This window comes from Octodon degus, unplaced genomic scaffold (assembly GCF_000260255.1).
Source record: "Octodon degus isolate 3935 unplaced genomic scaffold, OctDeg1.0 scaffold00046, whole genome shotgun sequence".
In the NCBI taxonomy this organism is placed as follows: domain Eukaryota; kingdom Metazoa; phylum Chordata; class Mammalia; order Rodentia; family Octodontidae; genus Octodon; species Octodon degus.
This window is the reverse complement of record NW_004524622.1, coordinates 632,451-653,180: the sequence shown is the minus strand read 5'-3', so window position 1 is coordinate 653,180 and position 20,730 is coordinate 632,451. Positions and strand designations below refer to the sequence as shown.

Sequence of the window (20,730 nt, the reverse complement as noted above, 5' to 3'; positions counted from 1 at the left end):
AGATGCAGAGATGCAGATCTTTGTGAAGACCCTGACGGGCAAGACCATCACCCTTGAGGTCGAGCCCAGAGACACCATGGAGAATGTCAAAGCCAAAATCCAAGACAAAGAGGGCATCCCACCTGACCAGCAGCATCTGATATTTGCCAGCAAACAACTGGAGGACAGTAGGACTCCCTCTGACTACAACATCCAAAAAGAGTCCACCCTGCACCTGGTGTGTGGCCTTCAAGGTGCAATCATAGAGCTGTCCCAGTGCCAGCTTGCCCAGAAGTACAACTGTGACAAGATGATCTGCCGCAAGTGCTATGCCTGCCTGCACCCCTGTGCTGTCAACTGCCGCAAGAAGAAGTGTGGCTACACCAACAACCTGCACCCCAAAAAGGTCAAGTAAAGCTCAGCCAGTCCCTCGTCTAGAAAGGTACCACCTGTCCAAAGCCTGCAGCCTTGGGCCCTGAATAATAAATAAAAGACAGAAATCAACTGTCACACTCTGGAGGCCAGAAGTCCAGGATCAAGGCATCAGCATGGTTGGCTTCTTCTGAGGCCTCTCTCCTGGGCTTGCGATAGTCATTGACCCACTGTGTCTTCAAAGCTGCTCCTCAGTGGGTGAGTTTGTTCCCTCTGTGCTGAGCTCTTCTTTGTCTTCAGATAGTCGTCTGGGGCCAGGTGACCTTGTTTCACCTTAATTTCCTCTTTCAAGGCCCTGTGAAATGGATTTGTGAGAATGTAGTTCCAGCTATCAGAAACAGTGAGGCTTTGATTCCTTCAACGGAATAGGTGTCTGGTCAGGAGGAGAGGAAGATAGCAAGCTTCCCAGCAGTAAACCCAGCGTGAGCTTCTTGGAGGGAGGGTGTGGAGGAGGAGGTGAGGGAAGGGACACTGTAGAATTTGCAGGGCTCAAAGCCTGATTTCTTCAGCCTGGAGACACCACACACACACACACACACACACACACACACACACACACCAAGAAAAATCCAATTTGTCTCACTCTGGCCTCTTTCTTTTTCCCCAGGGATGAGTCTACTTATAGCTCCTTAGTTTTCCCATCTGTTAAGTGGGAAAAATAAAACAGGGATCTCATGGCTCCCCACGGGATGCAGGCGTATGCCACTTTAGCACTGAGACTGCAAATGTAGACTGGTTTTCTCCTTCCTGCTAATAAGAAGCTGTCTTCCTTCCAGAAAAGAGTACTGACAAACTTGCATTTTCTAAGGATCAGAAAGCCAGGTTTGGGTTTGAGCTATTCACTCACTTACGATGAGAGATTATTCTAAAAAGACTTTGCAGCTTAGTCTAATTGGGTAATTGGGATGTTTCCAGATGAAATTCGACTTGTATTTTTAAAAATCCACTTTGAAGAACTGGTTGCCATGGTGCCACTCTGCTGACAAGATCCCTCATGCTCCCCTTCACAGCGATAATGGGCTTCTGTTTATTCTAAGTCTCAGGTTACCCACCTGGGCATCCGGAGGATGCAGGGTGTGAGCCCCAAGGAAGGGCGAAGTTGTTTCTGGGCTTTCCTAGAGGCAGAGGAAAGGTGTGGATCACAATGTAAGGAGCATTTCATTGTGGGATGGGAGGGCTGTGGCCTCACCCAGGCTCAGCTGGCCCCAAGGGACTTCCCAGACCACTTCCCAGCTGGGCACTGGGAGCAGAGAAAGAAAGCCCTGCGCATTTGCCCGGTGTGAGCTGGGTGGCTGCTCTGGGACAACAGGACTGATTCATACACATTTGAGGGCAAATAGGTGTCTGGTAGGTGAACAGCCTTTATCTTAAGACATAACATAGTCTTAAAGTTAGGATTCATATTTTTTTGTGGTGTCACTGCGTTACATTGGAGGAGGCCTTTGTTCTGAGTCAAGTTTTCAACCCAGTGGACACGATTCTTTCCAATCATCCTTGAACTTCTTGGACCCGAGAGTTTATTATAAGAATGTGAAACATCTTCCCCAGATGCAGTATTTTGGCTTCATTAAAAGTTTTTCTAGTTCCTCTTCAGTCATGTCAATATTTACCTTGGACAATGCTTTGTATCCTTTTGTTTATAATTCCAGAATTCTCCAAGACAAACTGATTATTCATGACTTTCTGGCCTGAGTTACAATTTAAACATACCTCAGGTTGACATTTTAAGAGGATGAATCCCGTAAGCTATTTCCTCTACGGTAGATTCATAATTTGTATGAATCATTTCACGCCCCGTATTCTATCTTCTCTCTGTTGTCTTCCAAGCATGTCTTTATTCTTAGTATATCAGCATGTGAACCTTTTCTTACTCTTCTTTTAAAGTCACAGGGTGCCTTTCTTCTGCCAAAGATGCTTTTAACACAACGTGTTGCGCCCACATTCTTTGAATGCACCCATTGTTTCCCTAGACAGCACATGCTTCCCCGCTGCCCACTCCCTCTTACTGAATTTCTGATCGCTAATCAGAGGACGCAGGAGACGTGCCCTCCCTGCCTAAAGCCCACATTTTATCCCTTCCCATCAAGTATAAGGAGGGTTTAGTGGCAACAGGCCTCAGAAAGCTCTAGCATATTTATCCTGTGTGTACCAAGCCGCCATTTTTCCTTCCTCACGAAGGGTTTCACAGTTCTGCGCATCTCCTAGGTCCCAATGTGTGCATAATAGCTGCAGAACACTTTAACTTTACTAAGCAGTTCACATACACTATTACATTTGATTTTTATAGCAACATTGTGAGGAAGACGCAGGGGATTCAAGTAACCTGTTTAAGATCACAAAGTCAGTTGAATAAGAAGAGCTTTTGGCCTTGAACTATGTATATTAATAAACTATTTGGACTTACACAGGTATTTAAGTTACTCTAAAATATTGTACCTTGTCTTGATTTGAAGAATCATGTTCTTGTTGCCATTGCTTGAACTACCCAACTTCCCCCTCGAGACTAGCAAAACTCTTGCCATGTTTTAAACCCCCCATGTCTAGGCATAGACTTCCTCTTTCTCTGTGCTCCATAACACTCTTAAAATTACATTAACAAGTTTACCAGAATGTCTGCTGTGTTGAACAAAGAATAGTTATGCTATCCTCTATCCTACCTCTTCTCACACTGCATCTATATTGCTGGCTGCTGCACCCTCAGTACGAAGCTCCAGGTTGATTCTGAACGAACTGTCGTGGAATAAAAGAGCAATGCCCATTGCATCTTCTGCTTGATGTAGTCTTAGGTGCTTGGACTCAAGAACAAAAGCTGGAGAGAGTATCAAGCAAGGTCCAACATTTGGGGGCATTTCTAAGTCTAATTTACAGAATACCAGATGAGTGTTAGTAGCGAAAGTGCCTGTTTATTTGTCAGTAAAACATCCCCTTTTCTTTCCTTTGCCATCACTTTTCCTTTGGGAAAGTCTGGTCACCTTTGGTCAGGGTCTTGGGGACTTTGCCCCTGCTGATTAACTAGGAGTAGGTATGATAACATATTAAGTAGTCCTGCAACCACCAAAACACTGTGACGGGCACACAACCTGAAAGGAAACTCTGAGGACAGTGGATCTTTTTTTCCTTGTAAATATTTTAAGCAACAGAAGCAAGACTGAATCTATAGGTCTGTCCTCTGGGAACTTATAGATAATTCAATGAAGCTAACACAGAACAACTTCAGCCAAGATACAATGGTACAATAAACAAATAATGTAGACATTTGAGTACTTGTATTCAGCAGTTCTTGAAAAAAAATACCTCTTAAATTTCCAAAGTTAGGGTCACAAATACATTTCCTTTCTGGACATCAGTAGTTTGAGTTATAGCTCTGTTAATCACCAATAACTGATAATGTTTTACTAATTCAGTAAGAAAAGAAACACCACACCATTTTCATTACTGTATTAGTAGTTTTTATTCCTTTGTGGCTTGGCTGGAACTTGTTCATGTGAGTTTTGAACCTATGTAAATTGTCTTCAACACTTTACCTTAGAAGGAGTAAGCAAACATGTGCTTGACTTTTTTCTAAGTTTGATGCCACGTGGTCAGATTGCTGCTTATGTATCTGTTCATCGTTGAGCTGAATACATATTTGAGATTTTTCTTGTGGGAATGCTGATGGTTTCTGCTATGATTTGTGTCTAGTTGTCTCCCCCAAATCCTCATGCAGTCATGGGGACTTCTAGAGTTTGTAATGAACTCATGATCCACTGGGATTATGGGTGTGAGTGCTGCTGGGATTATGGGTGTGAGTACTGCACCCAGCCCGGGGCAGAGAGCCTGAACCAATTTAAGAGAGACAGACTTGCTCTCTGTGGCCGTTGTTGCTGTTACTCTTCCCTTTTGCTCTCTGCTCTTTGCCGCCACCATGAAATGTTACTTTCTACGATGTGCCACTCTGTCTTGGAGCCAGCAGAGTATGGACTGAAATCTCTAGTAATTATGAGATAAATAACCTCTCTTTCCTTCATTTTGAATGTTGGGTATTTGTCTCAGCAAGGAGAGAATAGCTGAGACAGTTTCAAAGAGGTTTGCTGTCGCTATTCCCACCCCTACCTGTAATTCTTCAGGAGTAGACTGTCGGAGGAGAAATGCACTGGAAGCCTGAAGATGCTCTATTCGGAGAGATGTGGATGGAGCTCTTGAGTGCCTGAAATCAGAAAGTTAAAACTGAGTCTGACTAAACCTTATGCTCAGTTTTGCTCAGGCAGACAAGACCTTTGGATTCTCTTTGGAGACACCTTCCTGGGATATCGAAAGAAAGCCCAGGTGACTTACATGCATGACTGGCAGACCCTGGTCTTGGAATGCCGTGATGGCTCCAAGCATAGATCCTTTTGTCCTTTGAGATGAAAGATGGAAGCTCTTCATTCCCAGAAGCCCTGCATGAACACCACAGAAGCTCCTTGTGGTGATGGCGTGCAGTAATCAATAATCCTGCCAATTACCTCATACATAGGAGTCAGGAAAGGCATGTTAGTTGTTCAAGCTGGGAGTAGGAGTTTCATTACTAGTGATCTAGTCCTTTTGATAACATGCATTCCTGGAGATAATACTTGAGTGTGTCACTGTACAAAGGACAATATATTAAAGCAATGTTTTATTTCAGATTTGTTTCTGAACAAAGCCATATCATTAAAATAATAGAGATGATCTTTGTCACCACATTCAGGCTACAACATTCAAAAATCTTAAGATAATGAGATTAGCTTCTGATTACTATTTAATTGCAAAAATATAAATTGATGAATTTAAAATGGAATATATGTCGTAAACTTTTATAAACTTCTCAATTATACATAAAATATTTGTATATCACTTATAAATATATTTGTCTGTTATAATTTAAACAAATGATCCTGATTAATTTGCTGATTATGAAAACTATTTTATTTCAAGATTAAATTGATTGTGCATGACATAGGATTTTGAAGATTTTGTAGGAAAATGTTTTTGATTATTTATTTTTATTTTTTTTGAGGAACTGAGGATTGAACTCAGGCCTTTGCACTTGCCAGGGAAGCACTTATTCCACTGAGCCATCTCCCTGGCTCCAAGTTTTTGATAATTTAGATCTCTGAAACACCAGGAGATGAATACACAGTTCTCAGAGGAAGAAATACAAGTGGCAAATAGACATATGAAAAAGTGTTCTACAGTACTGGTCATTTGAGAAATTCAAATTCAAACAACATGGATATACCATCTCACCCAAGAAAAAAATGGCTATCATAAAGAAATCAACTAATAACAAATGCTGGAGATGCTGTGAGGAAAAAGGAACCCTTTTCCACTGCTGGTGGGAATGTAGACTGGTGCAGCCACTATGGAAATCAGTGTGGAGATTCCTCATAAAATTAGGACTAGAAATCCCATTCAATCCAGCTATTCCTCTTTTGGGTATTTTCCAAAAAGAACTGAAAACATCATAGCATAATGACATATGTGCACCCATGTTTATAGCAGCACAATGTGTCATAGCCAAATCTTGGAAACATCCAAAATGCCCATAACTTGAGGAATTTTTATACAATGGAGTATAGCTCAGCTGTAAAGAAAGACAAATGTGAAGCTTTATCAGTAACTGGATGCAACCAGAGGCTATACTCATAAGTGAAATAAATCAGGCCCATATATATATATATCATATTGTGTCCCTAGTGTCCTCTATTGAGGACAGCAATGTGTAATACAAAACCTATGGTTGAATACCTCTCATCTTGGTCTTCTAAATGTGTGGCATTTCTAATGTCTTATTAATTCTTATACTCTCTTTCAAATAAATTAAAACAAAAAAAACAAAATATTTAAAAAATTTCTTGAAAGCCAGAACCAATATTCAATTATTTCCACGATGTTGCATAACTATATCAATTGATCTGAGCAACAGATTTGATGATAAAAGTAGATAATATAACAATTGTTAGGAAGGGAGTATGCAATGTGTTAATTATTGAAACTGTCCTACCAATTTGATTTGAAACTGTCTCATTGCTACTTGTCTGTCAATAAAATTATGGAAAAAAATAATTTAAAAAATTGCTAAATAGCCATTTCTGTTCTGAAAATCTGTAACATATGTATTGTTGTAGATTGTCCTGTTTGTGTCTTTTGATGCTTTTTTTTGCTTCTGTTTTTATTCTTCAAAATTAAATTAAATTAAATTTAAAAAATTAACACCAGGAACTGACCTTCTCTTTTCTGTTTCCCGACAGCAAGCATATTTACCCAAACAATGTAAAACTAACTTACTAGAGCATACTTTCTTATAATGATTGTGCTGACAGTGATGGTTGTGGTGGGGCAGTCTCTGAATCTGCTCAAGGCATGGAAAAGTGAGGAGGCCCAAAATCTGTCTTCTCTATATAGGGAAAATTTCATTAACAGAGGTACAAAACCTGTGCATGAGATGAAACTCATTTTCAATGTGCATTGTTTATTGTTCAGAGGTAAAATTTACTTACCTGACTCATGAGATGCAAGTAGGCAAACTTTAGTGCTCACAACCACAAGGGACATTAAGCAAGGTGATGTGGGCTTATCTTTTTACTGTGAATGTCCTTTCCTATGCCCATTTGTCCTGTGCTGTGCTAACAATAAGATTTGGGTTTAACTGGGTGGGAGGTGAAGACACGGCATCCAGCACACCATCAGAGAGCCTTACCTAAGGCCTTAGGACACAAGCATGGCTACTGATGGGGTAGTGTGCATTTTTTTGGGTCAGAATTTCTGTTGTGTATGACTTTCTAAGAAATTGCCTTTATAACATGCTATGCTACTGAATTTGTTTATTATTTCTAGGGGCTTCTTGGTGGAGTTTTTTGTGTCTTCCAAGTAGAGTATCATGTCACCTGCAAATAATGATAGTTTAACTTCTCCTTCATCTATTCTTATTTCTTTTATTTTTCTCTCTTGTCTAATGGCTCTAGCTAATGAGTCCAGAAATATATTGAATAGGAGTGGCAGGAGAGGACCTCTTTGCCTTGTACCTGATTTGAGAGTAAAAGATTTCAGTTTTTCCCTATTTAGAAATTATTTGGCTGTTAGATTTTCATAGATGGCTTTTATCAGATTGAGATAGAGGCCATCTATTCCAATTTTCTGTAGAGCTTTGATCATGAATGAGTGTTGGACTTTGTCAAAGGCCTTTTCTACATCAATTGAGATGATCATGTGGTTTTTGGATTTGGCTGTATTGATATAGTGTATTACATTCATGCATCTGCATATGTTGAACCATCCTTGCATCCCTGGGATGAATCCTACCTGGTCATGGTGTATGATCTTCTTGATGATTTGCTATATTCTATTTGCTAGGATGAGAAAGATTGGCCTGTAGTTCTCTTTTCTGGTTGAATCTTTCTCTGGTTTTGGTACCAATATAATTCTTGCCTCCAGGAATGATTCTGGTGGTATTGCTTCCTTTTCAATTTCATTGAAGAGTTTGAGGAGTATTGGGATTAAATCTGCTCTAAATCTAAATTTCTTGTAGAATTAAGCTATGAATCCATCAGGACCTGGCCTTTTCTTTATTGGTAAGTTTTTAAAATTACATTTTCAATTTTTTTCTTTCAGAACTGGGGATTGAACTCAGGCCCTTGCGTTTGCCGGGCAAGCACTTATTCTACTGAGCTATGTCCCCAGCCCCTACATTTTCAATTTTATTGGCTGATATTGGGTTATTCAGAGTTTTTATACTTGATTCAGTTTTGATAATTTGTACCTATCTAGAAATTTGTCCATTTCTTCTATATCTTTGATTTTGTGAGAGTAAAGATTTTTGTGTTATCTCCCTAGAGTAAGAACCTGAAAGAAGAAGTAAAACTTGAAAAGTACAACAGATATAGTAAAACAGAAAGAAACAGAATTTCAGGATTAAACAATGAAGAGGAGAGAAAGGAAAAAAAAATAAGGAAAAAGGTAGGGGAAAAACATGCAAGTATATATACAGGGTGGTTGAGGTGATTATACTAAATATCTCCATCAGTTTTTTGAAAATAGTAGTTAATGTTCAGAATTTTCACTTTGACTAACTTTGTATACTGATATCTGTAATCTAAGAACTACATGGAGGACAACAATGTGTAATACAAAGCCCATGCTTGACTACCTGTCTGTCATCCTGGTCTTCTAAATGTGTACTGTTCTAATATCTTATCAATTATTATTACACTCTTTAAATTTTTTTAAAAAGATAAAAAAGAAAAAGAGAGAGAAGAACAAAAATTTAATGTTTCTTGAAAGCAAACAGTAATATGCAACTATATATCCAATCTTACATAACTACGTGTGTTAATCTGAGCTACAGATTTGACAATAAAAATAGATAATACATCAATCATTGTTATTCAACTATTCTTGGTTTGAAAATCTATAATGTATGTATTGTTGTATGTTACCCTGTTTCTGATTTTTGTTCTTGCTTTTGTTTTTACTTTTCAAAATAAAATTAAATTAAAAAAGAAATTGCCTATAGACCCAGGTTCTTGGATCTCTAGGACAGTGTCTTCACTCATCAGTATTATACATCAATTTGTACCAGTGCTGAAGTAGTAGTTTTGAACCTAGCTCCAAGTAAACTGAAAAGTCAATTAAATGGCATCCTTCAAACACTATACTTCAATGATGTTTAACTATGTACTTTCCTGAAAGGTTAAACTAGATAAAACTGACATTTTAGAGTTGTATTTTGCACTGAAATAGAAATTAAAATAGCAATGTATTTTTGCACTCTTGATAGAATTTTATTGACAGGAAGTTTGGGGAGGTACAGGGTTCAAATATCAAGGTTTTGGTCTATTTTCAGTGAGTATTTTCACCATCATGTGCTGCATGTTTTGAGCAAATGGTGTTTGACAAAATTATATATTTGCTTTGGAATTTCACTTCTGCTTCCTTTCTTGCTTCTCCAGATTATCTGTGGATATTTAAGAGTGGCAACCCCTGGGATCAGGGTTGACTTTTGCATTGTGGGATTTTTCTTAACTTTATCCCAGAATTAATGTGCACAACAGACAGCTGTGCTGACAGACCCTTTCTGCCTGGTGACACACAGTTGGCAGATGGTCTGTCTTGCAGGGGCTTTCAGTAGAGTGGGGAAGATACTGCTAGGAGAATTGGTCCTGCTTATTTGAAGCCAGGTTCTCCCACCTTTCTCCTGGTGTTGGGCATTTTGTCTCATGATATTTTTCTCATGACTAATTAGGTGGGCAGGCTCTATGCCGTGTCATATTTTCAGTTGGTTGTACTTTTTCATTTTTCATTTCCAACATTTTTATCATGGACACTGAAAACTTTGCCCAATTTCTCTCTGTCTCTCTGTCTCTGTCTCTGTCTCTCTGTCTGTCTGTCTGTCTGTCTGTCTGTCTGTCTGTCTGTCTGTCTCTCTCTCTCTTTGGTACAGGGTTTCACTACACTGCTCCTTCTCATAGTGATCCTTCTGTCTCAACCTCTTGAGTTCTAGGATTACAAATAGGAACCGCAATGCCTGGTTTCAGTAGCCAGGTTGGCACAACTGGGGTGGGGCTGGCATGCTATGTGGTGCTGGGGATTGAACATGAGTCCTTGAGCTTGCCAGGTAGGTGTTTAGACTGCCGAGATAGCTCCCCAGCCCCTGCCCAAACTACTCTTGAGTAAATATCTAAGGATGCTGTTCTATAAAAGATTTACAATTTCATTCATGCTCCTGATAAAATTACTACCAGATGGCATCAAAGTGAATAAAACAAGGTGCACTGACTGAGTGACAAAGGTAATCTCATCACTGTAGTGTTGCTCAAACTGATGTCTAGCTGAGTGCAGAGCTGGAGTATGTGCTCAGACTTGCTGACTCATCTTTGCTTTTCCTTACCATGCCTTGCATGCTACCATGCTACTTCTTGCATACATTTTGTTTCTCCGGAGACATGTCCCCTTATGTTCCAGGTATTGTACAATGAGAGGCCTATGGACAACAGATTTATGAGTGTCTGGAAATCCAGGTATTATTTTTTAGTTTGTTTGTTTAAAAATGCTCTTGTAGGGGGCTGGGGAGATGGCTCAGTGGAATAAGCGCTTCTCTGGCAAGCGCAAGGGCCTGAGTTCAATCCCTGGTTCCGAAAAAAAACACAAAAAAACGCTCTTGTAGGAAACAAAACAAAGTCTCCATTTATTCTAAGGAACAAAATAGTTTCTTCCCCTAAAGGCCTATTGGGGAAGTAATGACCCTAGAGACAGGATGAGCCTGCCACTGAAGCTCAGATTCTTATCCTTGAGTTGCTCACACTAACCGATCTAGAGTTCTTTCGTGGATTTAACTTATCATCCACTCTGTCTAAGACTGTAGTTCTATTAGGTATCCCCAAGACAGACATTCTTCAGTCTGAGTTGGTTTTGGTTATGCCGAGATGGACATGATGACTTCAGTAAAAGGGTTGAAGATGCAGCAACTATTCTTGCCACCTTTGCCCTACAGAGAATGTCCTTGGAATCCTGATACTATGTGGAAACATGTGGAAAGCACGTGTGTATAGATAGGGCAGCAAGCCTTTGAGGTGATTGTCAGGGCTCCTTACAACTCATGGACACTTGAAGTGTGTGATATCAAAGGTCCCTCCTAGTTGCAGGATTGTGAAGGAATGTCAGACCCCCTTTTTCTACAACTCTGATGACATTCAAAGGTAGGCTTCTCTCTGGATTTGCCCATACACCTGGCCAGCAACTTTCCCCAACCTGTTAAATTCCAGTTTCTTATGTGACCATCCCCAGGTTGCTGGGATCTTCTGAGAGAATGCACAGAGACACATCAGACCGTGGCCTCCACAGGCCACTTCCATGTGGACGACACCCTCTGGCTTGAGTTACTTCCATAGTCAGGAGCTCACTACTCTAGCAAAGCCAATTATTTGGAGTTTCTGCAATTATGTGAAGTTTTTTCTCCTCAAGCAGAATCTGTCTGTTCTACCAGTCAACACTTGCATGCCTCCCTTTACATGGGACACCTTTAGTGCTGCCAAGTCTTCTCTTTCTTTGTTGTGCTAGGTGTTTCCATGGTGTTCACCACTTTATAGACCTGTTGCCATCTTGATTTCTTTAGGCAAAAGCTACAAGTGATTAGTGTTTATGTTTAAATACATCTTGAAGAACAGATACTGTTCAAGTGAATACAAGCATAAGGTCCAGATTAAGGGTGGTGTGGTGCACTAGGCTTGCCAGTGTAGAGCAGGCAAGGGCCAAGAAGGTGCTTCTGGAGTCTTCCGGCAGACTTCCTTTATAGACTGCCTATAAATACCAAAGTGATCTAGATTTCTGGCAATGCCTAAGATTTCATGTTTCTGATCCAATGCCCAAGAATCACATAAAGCCAAACCTCTAAACTCCAAACCATGATGCCTAATGTGATGCTGTGTTTAGTTCCAACATTTGCTGTTGCTATTTCTGATGTTCAGTCCCAAGTCTTCCATGTATCTCTGGTGAATTCTTTTCCTGCACTGGCTTCTTCTGAAGGATCATCCTTTCTCCATTGCAGGATAGCTTGATCTTCCTATTCTAGTCCTTCCCCCATTCCAATTCAGCTGTCAGCAGTGTGAAGAACAGTATTTCTATGATGGCTTAAATATCAGTCATTAGGAGGTCATACTCAATAGAGGGACACCACCTCACAACTGTCACTGTGGCAATGCTCACTTGCATTTTGCTAGAACATATACCTCAATGGGGAAAAATATAGCGTGGTAAGCAGAAAATGGAGTATGAAGTTATCCATTTCCTTAAAGGGCCCAATGTTGAAAGCGCTAGGAGAGGAACACATTCCCAAACTAAGTCATCATATACAAATTGCTAAACAGAATTCCTCGGGCCATAGCTGCACCCAGAGGAGTGGGACAGAAGTTCTGATGGAGAACTTTGATTTCCACAGGTTATTTGAGTCTTAAATGAAATTTGGAAATTTTCCTTGACATCAAAGGCTGTTCCTTTCGGCTAATCTACTGTGTCATGCCTGTCTTCCCCTGAGCCCTCCATGACGGGGAACATATGTCAAATTCTCCCTTTGCTAGTAATTTGGAAGCTCATGACAATAAAACATCCTTTTAATAACTAATAAAAAAGGCGGTCTTGGGGAATGTTAATATAACAGAGACTGGCAATAAATCATTCCTCTATGAAAAAAATGTACAAAATATGACTAATCCATATCTGAATATCATCTGTATAATTTGAAAATAACACATGGAAAAGAATAGGACCTACCTCACAGTCCTCACATTTACATCTGGAACAGCTGCCAGGGTCTCTTGGAGTTGATTTTGTTCTGTTCTGTAAGGCCGATTTGAAACCCAGGCAGAAAATGAAAGTGAGCAAATTTACCTCTGGCATTCAAAGAAATGCTTTTGGTCAAAGTGAGTATTTCTGACCATGACTCATTTTCAAAAGAAGCATTGAATTCGCTTTGTCATCTTTGCCTGGATTGGGCTCAATCGGCCCTTTTATGATTTTTAAAATATCCTATATAGCTGGGATGGCATTTATTAGGCTTCAGCTATTCAATATTGCATTTCAATGTATAAAAGTCACTGTTCAACTGAATATTGAGTTTTCTAAGGAAGTAAACCTACAGAAAAGAAATTTGCAAGAATCTAAAATAAATGAGTTTGAGGAAGATCAAACTGCGCTTTTGACTGTTTCAAAGATCAAAAGATCACTCTTTTATAGAAATCAGGAGCAGTTTGAATAGCCTCTGTCCTCTACTGTAAAACTCCATTTTTTCACTATCATTGATAGCTTGGTCTGCACCATAATGGTATGAAAGGCCTTGGGGGAGAGAAAAGATGGCTGCATTCTCCAAAAGCATCCAGGATTTTTTGCGCCTGAAATAACAGGCTTTTAATTTAATTTAATCTGTGGTCTAGTGGAGTGAGCAAATGAAAAAAATCTGTCTTGAACTCCTTCAGGAGTTGCAGCAGCCTTGCAGGGCATGAGAGGATCTCCTGATATTGTTTTAAAGGTTTCCCTGCTTGTTACCACCTGTAGGGAAGAAAGCTTCGATTATATGTAAGAATATTATCTTCGGGTTCACACTACCCTAGCTTCCGCATAGCCTTAGAAAATGACCTAAGCTTCCTGGATCCCAGTAGCTTCATGTGTGTATGGGAGAATAGGAATTGTCTCTCCCACATAGTCCTTCCAGCCTGTGTGCGCCTTGCTTCTTTGACTGGCTAAGAAATGAGGCAGCCTGTGTGTTAGAGACAAACAAAAACAAACTGATTAAATGGAATGTATAAAATCTAGCACATAGTAGGCAAGTAAGACATAGCAATTCCTCCTCTTCCCATACTGCGAGTTACTGGAAGTTAGGCAATTCTGGTCTCTCCACCACAAGGGTCTGAGTGAAAACTTCACACAGCAGCTGGCCTGCGAATGTCTGGATGTGCAAGCTGACATTCTAGTCATAGCTCTCCCTGAAATTCCCTTCATACTCTGCTTCTCTGTCTTCCTTCCAAGAGTGCACTGTTGACATTCAGGCAAAGGGTGTGCAAGCTGTGCATCCTTCGGCTTTATCCTGAAGCTTGTCTCTTTTTCAGGAAAGGAGCCTGAAAGACAGTGCTGTGGTTTGATGGTGAGCCCCTAGGAGAGGTTTGTAGTGAGGGGTAGGACATGCTGGCGCCAGCATTAGGTGGACTCAGGGAGTAGTCAGTATCAGCCTGCGTACTTTGCAGATTAAGTTGGCTCTCTTTAGCTTTTAAACATCACTACCAGTGTTATTGCCATCATCAGCCACAGATAAAAACCTCTGTAAAGTCACTCTGTCTACATTAAGAAAACTTGCTCCAATTGCACACACCACCCATGGTGGGGTAGTCACTGTTAGATGTGTTCAGCTTTGGCTAAGGTAAGCACTCTCACGGAATCATGGTGCAACCATTATGGAAATAAATATAGAGATGTCTCCAAGAACTGAAATCAGAAATTCTGGGAGAAATTCACTTCTGGCAGCAGTGGCTAGAGCAGTCAAGGCAAGATGGGTCAAAGTCAGGATGGTGGCTATGGTCCTGGAGGTGGTAAGAAAGATGACAAGGATCAGAAAAAGAAATACGAACCTCCTGTACCAACTAGAGGGTGGAAAAAGAAGAAAACAAAAGGACCAGCTGCTGCCAGCAAACTGCCACTGGTGACACCTCACACTTAGTGTTGTTTAAACTACTCAAGTTAGAGAGAATTAAAGACTATCTTCTTATGGAGGAAGAATTATTAGAAATCAGGAACAAATGAAACCATTAGAAGAAAAGCAAGAGAAGGAAAAGTCAAAGGTAGATGATCTGAGGGGGGCCAGTGTCAGTAGGAATCTTGGGAGAGATCACTGATGACAATCATGCCATCATGTCTACATCTGTGAGCTCAGAACACTACATCAGCATCCTTTCATTTGTGGACAAGGATCTACTGGAACCAGCCTGCTCAGTCCTACTTAACCACAAGGTGTGTGCTATGATCAGGGGGCTGATGGATGACACAGATCCTCTGGTCATAGTGATGAAGGTGGAAAAGGTCCCCCAGGAAACCTATGCCAACATTGGTGGGTTGGATAACCAAATCCAAAAAATAAAGGAATCTGTGAGCTTCCTCTCACCCATCCTGAATACTATGAAGAAGTGGTATAAAGCTTCCTAAGGGAGCCATTCTCTGTGGTCCACCTGGCACAGGTAAAACCTTGTTAGCTAAAGCAGTAGCAAACCAAACTTCGGCCACTTTCTTGAGAGTAGTTGGCTCTGAACTTATTCAGAGGTACCTGGGTGATGGGCCCAAACATGTATGGGAATTATTTTGAGTTGCAGAAGAATATGCACCATCCATCATGTTTACTGATGAAATCAATGCTATTGGGACCAAAAGATATGATTCAAACTCTGGAGGTGAAAGAAATTCAATGAACTATGTTGAAAATGTTGAACCAGTTGGACGGATTTGACTCAAGGCAAGATGTGAAAGTTATCATGGCCACAAACTGAATAGAAACTTTGATCCCAGTGCTGATCAGACCAGAGCACATGACAGGAAGATTGAGCTCCCCCTGCATGATGAAAAGACCAAGAAGCGCACCTTTCAGATTCACACCAGCAGGATGACGCTGGCTGATGTTGTCACCCTCAACGACCTGATCAGGGCAAAGGAGGATCTCTCTGGTGCTGGTATCAAGGCAATCTGTACAGAAGCTAGTCTGAGGGTGTTGAGGGAACATAGGGTGGAAGTAGCAGATGAAGACTTCAAGAAATCTAAAGAAAATGTTCTTTATAAGAAACAAGAAGGCACCCCCGAGGGGCTGTATCTCTAGGTACCATAGCTGCCTTCAGGCAAGTGGTTGGGACTTTGCTGAACCCCTGTGAAGGATGAGATCTGGGAAGGTCCTTGAGGGAAGCCGTTGATTTTTGTTGGTAACATGGCATGTTTTTTCCAGTAGGACATACAGGGTGCCTACTGGACGGTCTTTGTGGTCATATGCGGTTTGCTCTCTGCTTCCCAATAAAATGTGCTTTTTCACAAAAAAAGAAAGGAATTCTGTATGACCCAGCTATTCCCCTGCTGTGTATCTTCTCCAAAGAGTTTGGTTATCATAACAGTACAGCAATACATGCATATCAATACTCACAGCAGCATAATTTGTAATAGCTAAATCCTGGAATCAACCTGCATACTGATCAACAGACCAACAGATGATTAGATTAAAAAATGTGATGTTGGTATGTAACAGAATACTACTAGGCTATAAGGAATGACAAGTTTGAAACATTTGTAGGAAAATGGATGCATTGTAAAATATAACATTGAGTGAAATAAACAAGACACACAACTTCAATACAATATGGCAAAGTACAAAGAAAGAGGGTAATATTGGGTGGACAGAAGGGGAGAAGGGCAGAGATCTCTCGCAGTAGGGAAGTGATTCAAGGGAACAAGCTTGGGGGGTGAAGAGGAGGGGAAGGCAAGATGAATAGAGTAAGTTGTGACACATATAGGAACCTGTTCACCTCAACTAATGTATATATTATGTATGTGTAATAATACATGCCATGGGCTATGATTAATAACATCAACAAGAATGAAAAATGAATGGGGGAATTGGAGGAGGAAGGAGGGAGGGAGAAGTAAAAGGTATAAAAAAAGAAATAAGCTATAGTAGCATGTACATGTAACCACTTCCCTAGGTGATTGTAAACACCTGGATGACAAATATGTACTAATAAATTTTTAAAATGCTAGTAAGAAAATACCAAAAAAAATACTATACCTACATATTCCAGAACTGATATGAAGCTTACTAAGCCTTGGAATGTATATAGTTTTAAAACTTACAATGGCAAAGAAACTATTAGTTTTTAGCTACTTACTTGCATTAGCTGTCAATTTACCTGAGAAGATGGAAGGTCAACAACTACAGCACTTGTTTCCTATATGTGAAGGAAGTCTTTCCATCTGAGGTGAATTACAGGTAACACAATTCAGCCTGGCCGATGTCAGCAGAGGTGAATCCACACAGCACACAAGGAGCTTCGGAAACCACTACAAAGGCAGGAAGAGTAGATGGCAGGGAGAACTTTCAGGAATCGTACGTTAGAATATCAGCTCTATCCTGGTCCCCCAAGGTAGCTACTGTCTGCATTGTCATTAAGATGGTGACAAGGATGTCAGCTCTCCAACTGCAGCATGTCCATCCCAGGCTGAACCCATGAAGTGGAGTTGTTTCACTTGCCTGCGTGTTGCCATAGTGCTGGGTTCTGGAGCCTGGGCCCTCTGTTACACCACACTGTGTGGCAGGAGGAGGAAGATGCAGGATTTTCTGTGTCTGCTTTCACCTTCTGCCTCTCATGGGCTAAGGTTGGCTCAGCTGAAGGCAGGATTCACGTAGGACCCCAGCTGCAGAGCATTCTGGATAACAAGACCTTTAGCTGGTTAGACTCTTGGAGACCAAATAGGAACTAGGAGGAGCCTGGCATAGAGTGGAATGACCCAGTCTATAGATTCTACCTTGTGTGATGGGGAGCCAGGAGGAGTTTTTGAGGAGTGAATAAATGGAGAGGGAGCTGAAAATGTGGAATGCCACATTAAGGAGACATTATTGTTTTCTTTGAATAGGTAGTCTTGAGACCTGTGTGTGGGCTTGCCTAGATGCGTAGCTTCTGTCTCCTATGCCCTGACATTTATGGGGGGCTGCCTGCGCTCCCTCCTTAGCAGAGGAAGAAAGGCCAAGTGAGTGGTCTTTCTCTAGGTTAGTGTCTGTTTGGCTTAGAAATTTCCTTGTGACAGGTGCCCAGCAAGAGAAGATTCCGATATGCCCGGGAATGTGTGGCACTTATCTCTCGGGTAAATGGTTCTATCTCCAATGAATTTACCCAAATGAAGGCTTGAAGTTGGTAGATTTTGATGGATCCTGGAATCCCCTCTGGGCTCTGGAAGTAAGAAGTCAGCAATACTATCCTGTCATCATCTCTTTAACATTCAATCCAGCAAAACACCTTAAGCTTTAATAAACATCTCCTCCTTTAATAGTCTTGACTCCAAGCTAATAAGACAACTAGCAAATCAAGTGAAGGTACATTCTCATTAACAATTTATTTAACTTTGGTGAAGAGAGCAATTCCAACTTCTGCTAATTGAGTTTGCAACAAAAACATGGATCCATTTTACTGCCACCCTCAGGACCTTAATCAAACTCTGGGAAAGGGAAAAGTAACTCATTAGCAGACTAAGGTAAAAACCCAGGAAGGAATGGAAGGTACCAGAACTCTGATAAATTCTAGGAACTTGAACAGGATTATAAAACGGAGGTAGTGACTGGCATTTTACAGTGCTTTGAATTTTATTTGTCAGTGGAAGAGGTCCTTTTGACATGATGCTAAGCCAGGACATGTGCAAGACTTGGAAAACTCTGCCTTTAGTATGTGGGTGATGCCTTCAATTTCTCTGCCTTTATTTAAGATCTCTCTGTGGAACGCAGAAGAGACAGCTGGGTAGACCCATGTGAAGACTTGTTCTTTCAGCTGATCAGTTGTCCTTTCTGGGAGGTGGCTACAATCTAGGAGTTTTATCAGGAAGGGCTGAGAGAGACTGCCTAAAGTGACAGTTTGTGGGCAGAGGGACGAGCGAAGCATCTGTGATCGACAGTGATTGTATTGGAAAAGATTTAATAGTTCTTGAAGTTCTCTCCTTTTTCTCCAGACTTTCCTCTGGAAGCCTGGTTAAATGTGTATTATTCCATCTTAAGTGATTTTACAGGTCATTTATTTTGGATTTATGAGCATCAACACATTTTAAAAAGTATTAGCAAGCTGTACTGCTGGATACTAGTTCTCTAAATCATTTCCTCAACATCAAATAAGTTGATATCCTTCAAATATTAGTTTTTGTTCCTATGCATTCATTTCAACAGCAGATATTTAAAAGTACCTACTATGTGTCAAGCAGCATGCCAGGTCCTGAAACACACAACAAACCTGTTTCTCCAAATAGTTTTTTAAAACACATTTGGTGACATCTATATTATTGTGAGATTATGAGGAATTAATCTTTTTTTATGAGCAGAATATATTTATTGAGGGAAAGAAAGCTCTTGCCCAAGAGAGGGACAGGAGGGGGGCCTGAGTGGGTAGTCCCCTTAATATTAACTTTTTTTTTTTTTGTCGGAACTGGGATAGAACTCAAGTCCTTGTGCTTGCCAGGCAAGTGCTTGTTCTACTGAGCTATCTTCCCAGCCCCGAGGAATTAATCTTAATGTGAATTAATTTCCCTTTACCATTCAGTATTGCATCCCAGACTCTAGGTTCAGGTGGAGTGCAGGAAGATGGTGTGGGACCCGTGGAGGCAGAAAAGGAAGGCGAATGAGGACCAAGCTACCCTCCTGCCTTAGCGCCATCTCCCAAGGTGGTTGTCTAGCTGTTCCAAGTCTTCAACTCCAAAAGAGAAAATGCCCCCTGTGTCTTTTGGTGAAAATACTTACCTTGCCTGCTTTGCGAGGCATATCTGAGCAGCAATAACCGTCCCTCAGACTTCCTGTCTGTCTGCCTCCCACCCACAGGCTGGAGTCCAGGCTGCTGGTAGAGAGTGTGATTAGGTGAGTCATTGGAGCCATGATGGAAAAGATAATCACAAAGTCCAGTGCAGGTAACTGGAGCTCCTTCATAAGCCAAAGGGATGAGGCGAATGAACGCAGAATGGTGAGTCAAAGTCAGGGCAATGTGATCGTACCCCAGGTCAGGATACACAACTTACCATGGAGGATCCAGAGAATTCATGGGAAGGGGAGGACTTATATATTTCTCTGACATTTGTTCCCATTACAAGTGGTGTCAGAAGAGTTTTTGCTAGAGTCCCACACTCACATACTCTCAGAGGTGGTCAGCGGTGTAGCAGTATCTTTCCCCATTCAACGACTCATTCATTTGACTCATGGATTGGGGAAACCTGAATGAATAATGTAGAAAAAGAGCCAAAGTTTTCTCCCATCTTTTCTGGGAGAAAACTGCAAGAACACTACCAAGGGCAAATTTAGAGTAGGTGAAGCTTAAGGCTTTACAGTATCTTTACAAAAAGTGTTCCCCACTGCTATAGCTACTTTTCTCATTGCTGAGACAAAATAGTTGACACCCAAAGTTAAAGGAAGAATGGCTCATGGCAGCCCATGCTTTGTAGAATCTCCAGTTTGTGGTTGGCTAGCTCCAAAACAGGGTTGCATGTGGGAGAGGCATCTCAGAGGAGAAACACTTCATGGCAGGCACGAAGCAGCCATATATGAAAGTAGCAGGCAACCCCATCAGCCCTCTTTCTATCCCTTATAGTTTATCCAGGCTACCCGCCCTTGGGGTTGGCAGTGCTCACACCCAGGGTGGTGCACCCTTAATCCCAGCATCGCGACATGAATCAATGCCAGCATCACATCCTTAGTCACAACATTGCACACCCTAGATCCAGCCCCCTCTAAAAAGCCCCATCTATGACTGCATGAGGCTTTGGGGGGACATCTAGACAATAGCCATAACACCCACCCAGGTCATTTACCTCTCTTTGCTATCCCTCCATGGTCCCAAGATGCAGAAAGATAGAGAGAGCACGGTTCTCCTTATCTGATTCCTGAAACTATAGACAGCAAGTTAAGTTCAAGGTCGCATAACGAGTTAGGAACAGTAATACTTAGGGCTTGGATCTGATCTCTTCTCTCTAGGTGCCATCCCTTTTCTATTACAGCTTTCTATTCAAATGGCACACAAATACAGGTAGATTATCAAACAGCATCAACATCCCATTGAGCCAATGACA

At 41.1% G+C, this 20,730-nt stretch overlaps 1 protein-coding gene and 1 pseudogene across 1 annotated transcript; both read left to right on the top strand.

Moving 5' to 3' along the window:
- Positions 1 to 10: 10 nt before the first annotated feature.
- Positions 11 to 394, top strand: LOC101573989 (ubiquitin-like). Its single transcript, XM_004632020.1, has one exon. It carries the CDS (start codon positions 11 to 13, stop codon positions 392 to 394), a length of 384 nt encoding a protein of 127 aa, XP_004632077.1.
- A 14,049-nt stretch (positions 395 to 14,443) lies between these two features.
- On the top strand, positions 14,444 to 15,754 carry LOC101573593 (annotated as a pseudogene).
- The last annotated feature ends 4,976 nt before the right edge of the window (positions 15,755 to 20,730 follow it).

Excerpts from the sequence above, each read along its gene's own strand:
- LOC101573989 (XM_004632020.1), top strand. The coding sequence starts at position 11 with ATGCAGATCTTTGTGAAGACCCTGACGGGCAAGACCATCACCCTTGAG.